The 12,301-nt window shown below is 41.8% G+C and overlaps 1 protein-coding gene across 3 annotated transcripts in view; it reads left to right on the top strand.

The window, feature by feature from the left end:
- The window catches only part of CTNNA1 (catenin alpha 1), an 86,964-nt gene extending 75,821 nt beyond the window's left edge, over positions 1 to 11,143 (top strand). For all 3 annotated transcript variants that reach the window (XM_087947920.1, XM_087947930.1, XM_087947924.1), the window contains exons 16-18: positions 7,137 to 7,242; positions 8,596 to 8,730; positions 9,781 to 11,143. In XM_087947920.1, coding sequence (XP_087804046.1) covers positions 7,137 to 7,242; positions 8,596 to 8,730; positions 9,781 to 10,068 — 529 coding nt within the window. In that variant the 3' untranslated portion in view covers positions 10,069 to 11,143. The remainder of the gene's footprint in view (positions 1 to 7,136; positions 7,243 to 8,595; positions 8,731 to 9,780) is intronic.
- The last annotated feature ends 1,158 nt before the right edge of the window (positions 11,144 to 12,301 follow it).

The raw sequence follows: 12,301 nt of genomic DNA, 5'->3' as shown, positions 1-12,301 counted from the left end.
GACACAACAATCTGATCAGGACCCAAGTCCATTGTTGGCGCCCTAGGACTTATCCACCCAGCCCAGGCAGGCTGTTTCTGGACAACCTCCCATAGGCACATCTCCTCCAATGAGCATTGCCCAGCTAATCCCAGAGGCAACCTTCACCCCCACGGTTGCCGGCCTAAGACAGGAGGAGGGATTACCTGATACTATCCCCATCGAAATGAGGCAATTGATGGAGATGGCGATTCAAAGGGGCATGGCGGTTGGAGTTCAGCAATCCATCAGGACCAGACACTTCTCGGCCGCTTCGGATGCGGGATCCCTGTCCACTGGATCCTTTGCGCATATGGGGCAACATCAAACTCAGGTATTCCCCAATATTCCTAACATACCAGCCCAGGGCCTTCGGGAGGAGGTAGAATTTGAGGATCAGGATGTTCCCATGGAGGTGGGGTCGATCCATCAGATGGACTTGGGGTTGTCAGAGGCTGACCCACTAGAACGGGGAATGTCGGACAATGAAGGACTCATTCCGGACCAACCTACTTTTTCTGGCCTTTTTCGTCCACACCTCTTTAAATCCTTACTGTTCAAGGCAAAGAACATCGCTAAACCAGGCACATCACACCCTCATCCATTGTCAACAGGGTCTCAGGACGAATCTGAGGATCTAATATTCTCACAACCGGATAATGAGGCGGAAAATATTCCTGTCCCTCATATGTTTGCTGAATTAGTACAAAATCAATGGGCATCAGCAGCATCATACCTAGCCCCAACAGGGTACGATAAACGATATTATAATTTGGCAGCAGAGTTTCAAATTTTTTCAAAACGCCGGAGGTGGATGAGCCCATTGTGGCACTGGCCTTTTCTTCAACCTTTCCCAACAAGGCCGAGGAAGCCCTGAGACCAGAAGAAAAGAGAGCAGAGTTGACACACCGTAGGGCGCACGTTTCTGACGCCTGGGCCATTAGGGCAGCTACAGCGCCGTCCTTTTTTTACACAGTCCTCCCTCTGATGGCTCTTCCACTTGAGGGATATATTGCCGGCGTCAAATGTCAGAGCCCACCAGGACATAGCTAAAATTATTGCAGCAGCAGAATTCTCCGCCAACGCCACATTTAATGCAGTCAAATTCTCGTCTAGGGCCATAGCATCTCACGTATCAGCACGGAGACTGCTATGACTCAGACATTGGCAGGCAGATACCAAGTATAAATGCAAGTTGGCATCATACCCAATATCGGGGGATAAATTATTTGGCAGTGTCTTGGAGCCCCTCCTTATAGAGAATAGAAACAAGAAAAAAGTGCTTCCCCCTCTCTTTCGGAGGTCTGAAAACAGAACGCCCCAGTCGTTTCGAAGGGGTTCCATTCGGCCCTACTATCAAGGCCCATACGTTCCCAGATCTCAGAGAACATCAGGCTACAGATCCAGTTTTAGACAGGATAGGTCTGAATCTTCCGATAGAGGTCAGTGGGGAGGTCAAAACAGAAGAAACCGCAGAGGCACCGGAGGCCGATGTTTTCGTCGCCCCAAGTGAGTCCTTGACAGCAGTTCCCATTGGAGGGTGGCTAAAATTGTTTGCTGATCAGTGGGACAGCTCCACCTCTGGTGCGTGGGTCAAGGACACTATTAGGTTTGGTTTGGCGCTAGAGTTTCAATCCCCCCCCCCCCCCCCGAACTTTTTCATTAGGAGCCCTAGGTCCACGAACCCCATTGGTGCAGGAGGCTATCAATCATCTTCTACATATTCGGGCCATTCGAGAGGTCCCATCTAAACAGCGGGGTCACGGCTGTTACTCTCTATTGTTTGTGGTCCCAAAGAGTTTGGGGGGCTGGATGGCAATTCTAGACCTCAAACGTCTGAACAGATCATTGGTTTATCGAAAATTCAAGATGACTACTCTCCAGTCCATTCTGCTCAGCATCAGAGAGAACGATGTCCTGACCTCCATAGATCTCACAGAGGCTTATCTACATATACCAATTAGACCTGCTCACTACAGATATTTTAGATTCTGCTATTGTGATCGGCACTACGAATATGTCGCCATACCATTCGGTCTGGCTTCAGCCCCTAGGACTTTTACCAAGGTCCTTGCGGCCTTGGCTGCCTCACTCAGGATCAAATCTATTCGCTTACAATGTTATCTGGATGATATTTTAATTTTGTCATCTTCCAGACATCAAGCAAAATTGGATACCAAGATTACTCTGGAGATCCTTCAGGGTCATGGCTTTTCCATAAATTGGGATACAAGCCATTTGATCCCCTCAACTAGGTTAGTTCATTTAGGGGCAGTGATAGATACCGTGGAGGGCAAGGTCTTTCTCTCTCAGGACAGGTTAAACAGTATCCAGTCTTTGGCCAGAAAGATCAGAGCCTTAAAGTGGGTTTCCCTGGCAGTGCTGTCTCAACTGTTAGGGAAACTGATTTCTTGTATTTCCATTGTGCCTTGGGCTCGATTCCATTCTAGAGAGCTGCAATGGTTTCTGCTACCTTTCCAGCGATCCGGAAGAGCCACTTCCAACGTCCGGATAAAGGTACCGCACAATGTTCTCCGATCGCTCCGCTGGTGGTCGGAAAACATGATAAACAAGGGGTGTCCTTTCAAGGAACCTTACAGGGCAACGATCACAACCGATGCCAGCCTGGTAGGATGGGGAGCTCACTTCCAATCCCACACTGCGCAGGGAATTTGGACTATTTCTGAGCAATCACAAAGCATCAACCTGTTGGAGCTGCGAGCAGTTCACCTGACCTTACGCAGCTTCTACCCCTTTTCCAATCACGCCACGTTCTGGTCGTGACATACAATATCACAACCTAGGCCCACGTAAACAGACAGGGGGGTACCCATTCCAAACTTCTGATGCTGGAGACGGCCAATTTGTTCAAAGGGGCTGAGGCCAATCTGTTTTCGCTCAAGGCAGAACACGTAGCAGGGGCCTTAAACACACAAACGGACTGGCTCAGCAAGGCCACGATAGATCAGGCAGAGTGGCGCCTACACCCGTCTGTCTTCCAGGAAGCAGTGCGGAGGTTTGGGCAACCGGTGATCGATCTATTTGCCTCTCCTCTCAACGCCCAATTGCCCCGGTATATTTCAAGGTACCTGACTCAGGGGACGGAGGCCGTCAATGCCCTGCGTTGTCAGTGGCCTCCCGGACTTCTATATGCGTTTCCTCCACTCCCGGTAATACCCAGGTTGATCCAGAAGTTATTGGAGGAACGAGCGGAATTGATATTGGTCGCCCCTTACGTGTCCAGGCGAACGTGGTTCGCAGACTTACAGGACCTGTCGAGAGAACAACCTTGGAAAATTCCACCGTCGAAGGTTTTTTTCTCCCAAGGGCCGATACTTCACCTGAACCCACAATGGCTCAGTCTAACCGTATGGAGGTTGAGCGGAGCCGTTTAAGGGCCCAACAGATTTCAGAGGATGCTATTGCCACCATTCAAGCATCCAGACGGTCCTCAACAAATCGTATATATGAGGCCACGTGGTCCGCCTTCTGTCGCTGGTGCTAGGGGTCTAAGATCGACCCAACTGCCCCATCAATACGACAGTTATTGGCCTTTTTACAGGAGGGGTTGACCAAGGGCCTATCTCCAAATACTTTACGCAGACAGGTGGCGGCTTTAGCCTCAGTGATATCCTGGGGTGACCTCTGGTCCATAGCGCACCATCCACATGTCCGCAGCTTTCTTAAGGGTGCTGCAAACTTACGACCTCCTGTAATTCACCGCTATCCCACCTGGGACCTCAACAAGGTGTTAACCGCACTTACAACTGGCCCGTTCGAGACTTTAAGAACCGATAGTCTTAAATTCCTGACATATGAGGTGGCCTTCCTAATTGCAATCACATCAGCAAGGAGGATTTCCAAATTGGCGGCATTGTCAATGAGAAAGGACCTGTGCGTGTTTCATGCAGACAGAGTGATTCTCCGATTGGATCCATCGTTCACTCCTAAAGTAAATTCAGCCTTCCACAGGGCGCAGGAGTTGGTGCCTCCAAATTTTTGTCCGAAACCATCTCATAGACTGGAGCATCAATGGCATCGACTTGACGTTCGAAGAGCCTTAAGCATCTATCTAGACCGCACGGCGGCATTTCGAAAATCTGAGGCTCTATTCCTATCCTCCACTTTAGGGCAAAAGGTGTCGTCGACGACCATTGGTAGATGGTTGAGAGCCACCATAGCTAAAACTTACGAATGCCAGTCCATCTCAGTTCCTAAGGGCATTACAGCCCACTCAACAAGGAGTGCGGTAACATCAGCAGCATGGTCCACACGGGCTTCCATAGACGAAATTTGCAGAGCGGCAACTTGGGCTTCACCATCTCCCTTTGTCAGAAATTATAAAATTAATGTCTATGCCTCAGCACATGCTTCATTTGGCAGAAGAGTCCTGCAGAGCGTCCACAGAGTTTAGGGGTGGATTTCGATCCAGACGGAGTCCCTCCCTAAGGACAGGCCAAGCTTTGGTATGTCCCACTTCTGAATGCTCTGAACAGCTCATGGGAGAAAGGGCATTGGTACTTACCTGATACGCCCATTCTCTGTGAGCTGTGAAGAGCATCCAGCCCCACCCATTTCTTTCCGTCTGGTGGGGTTCTGTTCCAGTCAGGGATCTAGATTAGGTGATGAGTCCCGGACTTTGGCACCCAGTCTTCGCAAAACTGGGGGCGCTGAGGAGGTGTCCCGTGGAGGAGGAGGAGCGTCCCGGAGTTTTAAGCCCAGCCTTTCCAGAAGAGACTCAAGCACCTCCCACTTCTGGATGTTCTTCACAGCTCACAGAGAACGGGCGTATCAGGTAAGTACCAACGCCCTTTTTCCGAAGAGTTGGCTTACAAAATTAGATCTAAATAAGTTCAGTTTATGAAATGTTTTAGGAACTGCACAAAGCTAGAATCGTTTTGATAGTCTACATTTCTGAACCGAAATGCAATTTGTTTTAAACTGACAGTAAATTGTAGGCAATTAATAATTAAACAGCTTTTACTATCAGACAAAATTGTTTGATGTGTAGCCCATGTTTTGTTATAGATTAATAGATAGATCTCAGATATATTCTAGGGTTGCCCTTGGATTTGGGCCCCTTTCCTATGATTGTGACTTTGAACACCATACAGAACTTGCCACAGAATCAAATCATTTATGAAAGCTTTGATAAGGGAAATTTTGATGAGGCAATGCTAAAGGATGCCCTACCCAAGTCTCTAATTTCAAGGGGCAATGTAAGAGCATCTCAAAAAAAAAAAAAAAAAAAATCCAAGAACAAGCTATGATTACTTTGCTCTGTAAAGCTATTTTGGTTTGTTAAGTGCACCATGATCAAATAAACCATGGCCAAGCTTAAGTATTTGTTCCATAAGATATTAAGTGTAGTCCTCACTTAATTATCACAATTGACCCTAGGATTTTGGTCATAAGTCATTGCAGTTGTTAATCATGTCACCACATGACTAGAGTCAATTTTACAACTGCTTTTACAATGGTTATAAAATGAATCACCATAGTCATTAAGCATACTATGTGGTCATTAATTCTAACAAACTGACTTTTTTTTTTTGCCAGAAATTTTTTGGGGGGGAGTCACAAACCACGGTTACATGACCATAGGATAATAGAGCAACCCATCATAAGTGCCCCAAATACGATCAATCAGAATAGAGCTGGAAGGGATTGGAGATATTCCAGTCCAGCCCCCTGCTCATGCCAGAGACCCTGTACTATTTCAGACAAGTACTGTCTCTTCCTAAAAAACCTCCAGTGATGAAGCTCCCACAACATCTGAAGGCAAAGCCGTTCCATTGGTTGATTGCTCTCACTGTAAGGAAGTTTTCTCCTTAATTCCAAGTTGCTCCTCTCCTTGATTAGTTTCCATCCACTGTTTCTTGTCTTGCCTTCTGCTATTTCTGGAAAATAAGTTGACCCCCTCCTCTTTGTGGCAGCCTCTCAAATATTGGAATATTGCTATCATGTCCCCCCTAGTTGTTCTTTTCTCTAGACTAACCAGACCCAAATCCCGCAGCCGTTTTTTGTTTTAGTCTCCAGGCCTTCAATCTTCTTAGTTGCTGCTCTTTGCACTTTTTCCAAAGTCTTTTTTGTAATATGGTGACCAAAACTGGATGCAGTATTCCAAGTGTGGCCTAACTAAGGCTTTCTAAAGTGGTGCTAATACTTCACGTGATTTTGATTCTCTGCCTCTGTTTATACAACCAAGGATTGTATTAGCTTTTTTGGCTGCTGCCGCACACAACCAACTCTAAGCACTCTTAAGTCAGCTTGTTGGATTGGCTAGCATCCTGAGCTGAGAGATAGTGGCTGGCCCAAGGTCACCCAGCTGGCTTTGTGCCCAAGGCAGGATTAGAACTCACTGTTGATTCATGTTTAAGTGATTGCCCACTAGGACTCCAAGGTCCCTCTCACAGTTACTGTATTTGAGCTAGGTTTTGCCTAATCTGTACTTGTACTTTTGGGGTTTTTTTCTGCCCAGGTTGCAAAACCTTGCTTTACTCCACATTAAATTTCATTTTGTTGGATATGGCCCATTGTTCAAGTCTATCAAGATCTTTTTGGATTCTGAGCTTGACTTCTGGGGTATTGGCTATTCCTGCCCGTTTACAGTCATCTGCAATGTGATGAATTCCCCTTCTATTCCCTCATCTAAGTAATTTATGAAGATATTGAGTACTGAGTCTAAGGCGGAACCTTGTGGTATCCCACTGTTTATTTTCCTACGTTTAAATGTTAAGGACTACTCGTTGAGTATGGTTTGTGAGCCAATTACAAATCCATCTGGTGGTGATGGTGTCTATCCCACATTTTCCCAGCTTACCAAGAAGTAGGTTGTGGTCTACTTTGTCAAATGCCTTGCTGAAGTCTAAATATACTATGTCCCACAGCATTTTGCTGGCCTACTAATTTAATCACGTGACCCAGGAGTACAGCAGTCATATCTTTGTGGATGGATCATAAGTCATTTTTGGGGGGGAGTCAGTCATAACTTCAAACAATTATTAAGCGAGGACTACCATACCAGTCTAGTCGTGAATCCTATCTCGTGGGAAATAATTTACAAAGAAATATGCGCCCTTGATTTGAAAAGACAAATATTCTATTCTCTTTTGCAGAGGTAAAGGACCTCTAAAAAACACATCGGATGTAATCAGTGCAGCAAAGAAAATTGCAGAAGCCGGGTCAAGAATGGATAAACTAGGACGGACAATTGCTGATCATGTAAGCCATAATTGATTTTTTTATGAGTCTTTGATTCACTTTTAATTTTGCAATAGATTTATGAACTCCAAGATCCACTATTTTGTTTTATGGAGTCTTCCTAAGAATCTTAATTCTGTACCCTTCTCTATAAAGAAGCTTTCCTCATTGCTTGCTCTCAATATTAATGAATTTATATTCTATATTGATACCTTATTTTTCAAATAATTATTGCAAATAAAAACTTACTTAAAACTTTCAGATGTGTGGAATGAATGAAAAATGCATGAATGAAAAAAGAATACTCTGTCATATACAGAGTTTTGCATTTATACCCACTTAATTCAAGGCACTATCATATACATGATAAAAAATTAATCTTGTTTCCTTTCGATGCCATCAGGTCTTTTATTTTTTTTATTTCAGAACACAGACTATTTTATTATAGAAAAATATAGTGAGAGACGTGCTGAAAAGAGGACAAGGATTTTCAGTCCACTTCATTTTTTTTTTGTCACTGTCACTGTAGGGAAAAGATAATGCATGTATATTGTCTTTGCCAAGAGATCAAACAAGTCATTGTCTATATTTTTAGCAATATAGTAGCTAAAACAATATTAACCCTACCTTGGATTTTCAATATTTATCTGGGATTTTCTCCTTGCATTCTAGAATGTTTATTCTTAAATATTTGACAGTTTCATTGGGTATACAAAATGGACTATTGTTACCTGAATCTTTTAAGGATAAAGACTGATGGAAATTAAATTCCATCTGGTGAATTATTGCAATATGTTCTCTTTGGGGTTGCCCTTGACTATTACTTGGAAACTACAAGTGGTCCAGAATGAAATGCCATTGGGCAATAATGGGTCTGCCTTGAGTCACCACTACTCCTCAAGCTTCACTTACTGCTAATTGGTTTGTAGGTTCATGCCATAAGGTCTGGTTAGTTGAAAGACTGCCTATCCAGCAGTTTCTGTCCATTCTGTAAGATTGGACACAGAGGGTATACTTCCAGTCCCCTCAAGCAAACATGCCATCTGTTGGGACATGAGGATTATGTCTTCTCTGTTGTGATGCCTCTCTGGATCAGCCTCCCCACAGAGATCCATATGGTTCCCCCAGTGATGTTTTTTTAAAAAAACCACTGAAAACCTGGCTATGGGTTTGGGTGAGCTTGAGCCCTTCCAGAATTTTATCTGGAATGTTATCAGGAGTAAGCATTCCTTACTCCATATCTCTGGTGCAGTTCTATTCAGAATAGGGCTTAACAAGAAATAAAATGACTAAAATACCGGCTTGTATTTCAATGCAGTTGGAGTGTGCAAAACTCTCTAAAGAATGAAGTGTTTTTTCTTTTCCTGTGCACAGTGCCCAGATTCTGCTTGCAAACAAGACCTTCTAGCCTATCTGCAGCGTATTGCTTTATACTGTCACCAGCTGAACATTTGTAGCAAAGTGAAGGCAGAAGTTCAGAATCTTGGAGGAGAACTTGTGGTGTCTGGGGTATGTACATGTGCTAAATGTTTGCTTTGTGCCTTTCTGGATTCAGTTCTTAAACTGTATTTTGCTTCAGTTGTGAAATTCTAGATGTAGAACGTAAAGCTGTTCTTTCAGCATCTTCAAGACCTCTCGAGATTTTTCTCCCAGGATTGGAGACATTTATACTATCTTTTTCCTTCAGAAAGATTGCATGGTCCAAACTGTGGTTTAAACAGTCCAGTGCATACATTTCATATGATGAAAATGGCTTAGTTGAATAATGGCAAACTGAAATAAGAATGGATGGATGGATTTCCAAATTGTACCTTTTGGAAAGAACCTTAAGTCAGTTAAAAAAAACCAACAATTGATAAATTGCACTTCTGTAATTGTTTTCCCATAGGATTATGTTTTAATTTTTCAGTCTTTTTACATTCTGAACTAATTGTTCAACCTCTAAATTGCCATTTGTAGGAATTTGTGTGTCTTCATTGTTTGCAACAATGAAGCTGTTGCAAAATTTCTTTGTTGATGTTTTTGTGGATTTATGCTGAAAGCCTTTGTCTAAGATTAAGCACAGCAGACATAACAATGGCGATTGAAGCTAAAATATTTGACACAATGATGCCCTTGTTCCTTTTTGTGCCAGCGATTCCATAAAATATATAGTATTATTCCATGGCTTAGCTTTTGAAAGCAAGAGCCCATCAAAATGTAATTTGTGACTTAGCACAGGCATCTGGTGTTCAAATAACAAACTCCAATTTTACCATCATTTAAGTTTTAGCCACTGGTAATTCTTTTTCTCTGCTAAGCCCAAGTATCTAGATGTTTTTCTCCCTTCATAGTTAGTTCTCAAGGATAAAGGCACCCTTGGATTCAAACAGAATCCTCTTTTGTAAAGGAACCTGAATCTCAGCTTCCTCTTAGCATTTGTTCTGAGATTCATAAACTTGGAATTCTTGCATCTCTGATATATATGAACTAGGCTATTGATAAACTTCTTATAGCAAACTGTATTTCAGGCACTGTCTCAGACTCAAAGTATTCTCTTTTGTGGATTTGTTTGTTAAGGTGGATAGTGCCATGTCCCTGATCCAGGCTGCCAAGAACCTGATGAATGCTGTGGTACAAACTGTGAAGGCCTCCTACGTGGCCTCCACTAAATACCAGAAGTCTCAGGGGATGGCTTCTCTGAACCTTCCTGCTGTGTCTTGGAAAATGAAAGCTCCTGAGAAGAAGCCCCTAGTCAAGCGAGAGAAACAAGATGAAACCCAGACCAAAATCAAGCGAGCTTCCCAGAAGAAACACGTTAACCCAGTGCAAGCGCTCAGTGAATTCAAAGCCATGGATAGCATTTAATTTGTCATTTCAGTTTTCCTTCCTTCCTTCCTTCCTTCCTTTCCGAATTTCTGCCTTCTGGATTATGTTAAAAGTTTATTTACTTAATATTATGATAAAATCATTTAGACTAAAAAGAAATAAACAGAGTTAGGGAGCATGACAGTTCAACTTTCAATTTGCACGCACGATAATGTTAGTATGAAAATGCTGTCTAGAAATGCTTCTGTGATATTTCTAGCTCCTGTTTTGCATAAAATAAGGCCTGCTTTAAATCTGTTTTATAACCAAAGATAAATTCACAGTAACAATCATCCTTCGCATAGCTGGATCATGTCATTCTGAGGAGAAAATTGAGCCCTCTCAGTATGAACGGGAATCAAACATGTGTTTGTTTCTTTTCTAAAAAGTATATATATGCTGGGTGGATAAAGATAAACTTTGCTATGCTTAATAATTGGGAAAGTGGAAGCGCTAATTGCTACTTAGAACACTAAGACAATAGAAAATGAATTTGAAAAAGTAATATACTGTAGCATTCTTTCTAATTGAAGTAGGTATTGACTTTTTTCCAGCCTGAACACATTGATGCATTTATTCTAAGTAACTCTTGAGGGGAACACACATTAGGGGTATAGATAATACTGAGGGACAAGTTGTAGCTAAATCAGCATTTCTAAGGTAGTTTTCCTTGACTCTTGGGAACTGAAGAAGTCATTATAAAAGGAACTTGATGCGCATTGTGCAGTGTATTAGAACACACAAATTTTTACTTATTTTTGGGATGTGACAATGCTTGGTTACAGGTTACTGATCTTTTTTGCCACAAGACTAATAAAAAATTCTTGTTACCAGTAGGTGCTGCAAAAGTTGCCTGTTTTCCTTCGGCATTCAAATGCAAATGCATCACTGTGTTATTGTAATAATTGCTAGTCATTTTCCTTAAAGCTTAAAAAGAAATGTAGCAAATTATGTTTATTCAGGCTGCACCCTAGGTATGAATTGTCATAATGGGAGCTCCATGGCATAATTCTTCTGTTTTAAAATTTTTATGGATTTCTGTTTTTATATCTTTTCCAATAAAGTATAAAAACCAGTTGTACTAGTCAGAGTTTTCTTTGGCAGTTGGTAAAATAAGCTTAATCCTATAGTGTACTGACTAATTGGAGTTAACTTTTAAAAGGCCAATAATGGATGACTCATGCCTAATTTTCTTAAATGGTTTTGTTAAAAAGTCAACAAGAGGCCCTGCTTACAAAAATGCACAACAGGCAAAATTGATCTGCTCTTTTGTAACTTTCAGTAGAGAAAAAGACACTCCAGAGTTAATCAGCTGGAGTCATAGCTTCATTTGTTCTAAAGAGTTAGCAATTTCCACAACACATTTTTAAATTAAAGGTGTTTTATGTTACATGGGGGACCTGTTTTATCTATTTGGTTTATTTGGGCAACCCATACAGTTTTGTGATCTCCAAAATGTCATTGGCAATTGAACTGTTAGAGAAAAAAGTGGGATTCAAATTTAAAATTAATAATTCTAGGGGTTAATGACTGAATAATAACAAAAAAAATGAATGTTGGCATTTCAGGGGAAAGCAACATGTGAAAGATCCTAATAACTTAAGAATTCCATTTTTAAATTCTTCCAGATCCAAATAGTGTTCACTTAAATGTACTTATCTTTCATCGGAAGATTATATTTAGAGAAGAAAATAGCTAGTATCAGTGTGGTGCATACTGTATATACTCTTAGTTGTATATGGGCAATAATTCATTGATCTGCAAAGTAGTTGGCTTGGAGGTTCCAGATTGCATCAAATACTGTGACAGTACTTAGGCTTTGGTTGTGTTTTTGACATAATGGATAAAGTGTGCCCAAACTGACAAGAACAGGGCCCTGACTGATAGCAGGAAATGATAAATGTGGTTCAGATATATTAAGGTTAATAACTTAAGTCAAGTTTAATAAAAATATTTTATGAAAACGTCAATTAACTTGGTTGAAACTCAACATTTGTGGGCCCACTTGTGAGCATATATTGAAGGCTGCAAACTTGAAGCATAGAATGAGTAAACGTTAAAGACCCTGAATGGATGAATCAATCAAATGAAAAGTGCATATGTGAAACTCAGGGAAGGAAAAGAGGTAATAGTAATATAAAAGAAAATACAAATGAATAAGATGTAATAGAACTGAAAGACAATGATCTGGTACAGTACACAAAGAAATAAAGATGTAGCTTCAGTGTCAAAG

This window comes from Notechis scutatus, chromosome 1, assembly GCF_049901735.1.
Source record: "Notechis scutatus isolate UNSWTSFEM ecotype Mainland chromosome 1, rNotScu1.2, whole genome shotgun sequence".
Lineage (NCBI taxonomy): Eukaryota > Metazoa > Chordata > Lepidosauria > Squamata > Elapidae > Notechis > Notechis scutatus.
The sequence above is the reverse complement of the archived record's forward strand: the minus strand, read 5'-3'. Positions and strand labels throughout refer to the sequence as shown.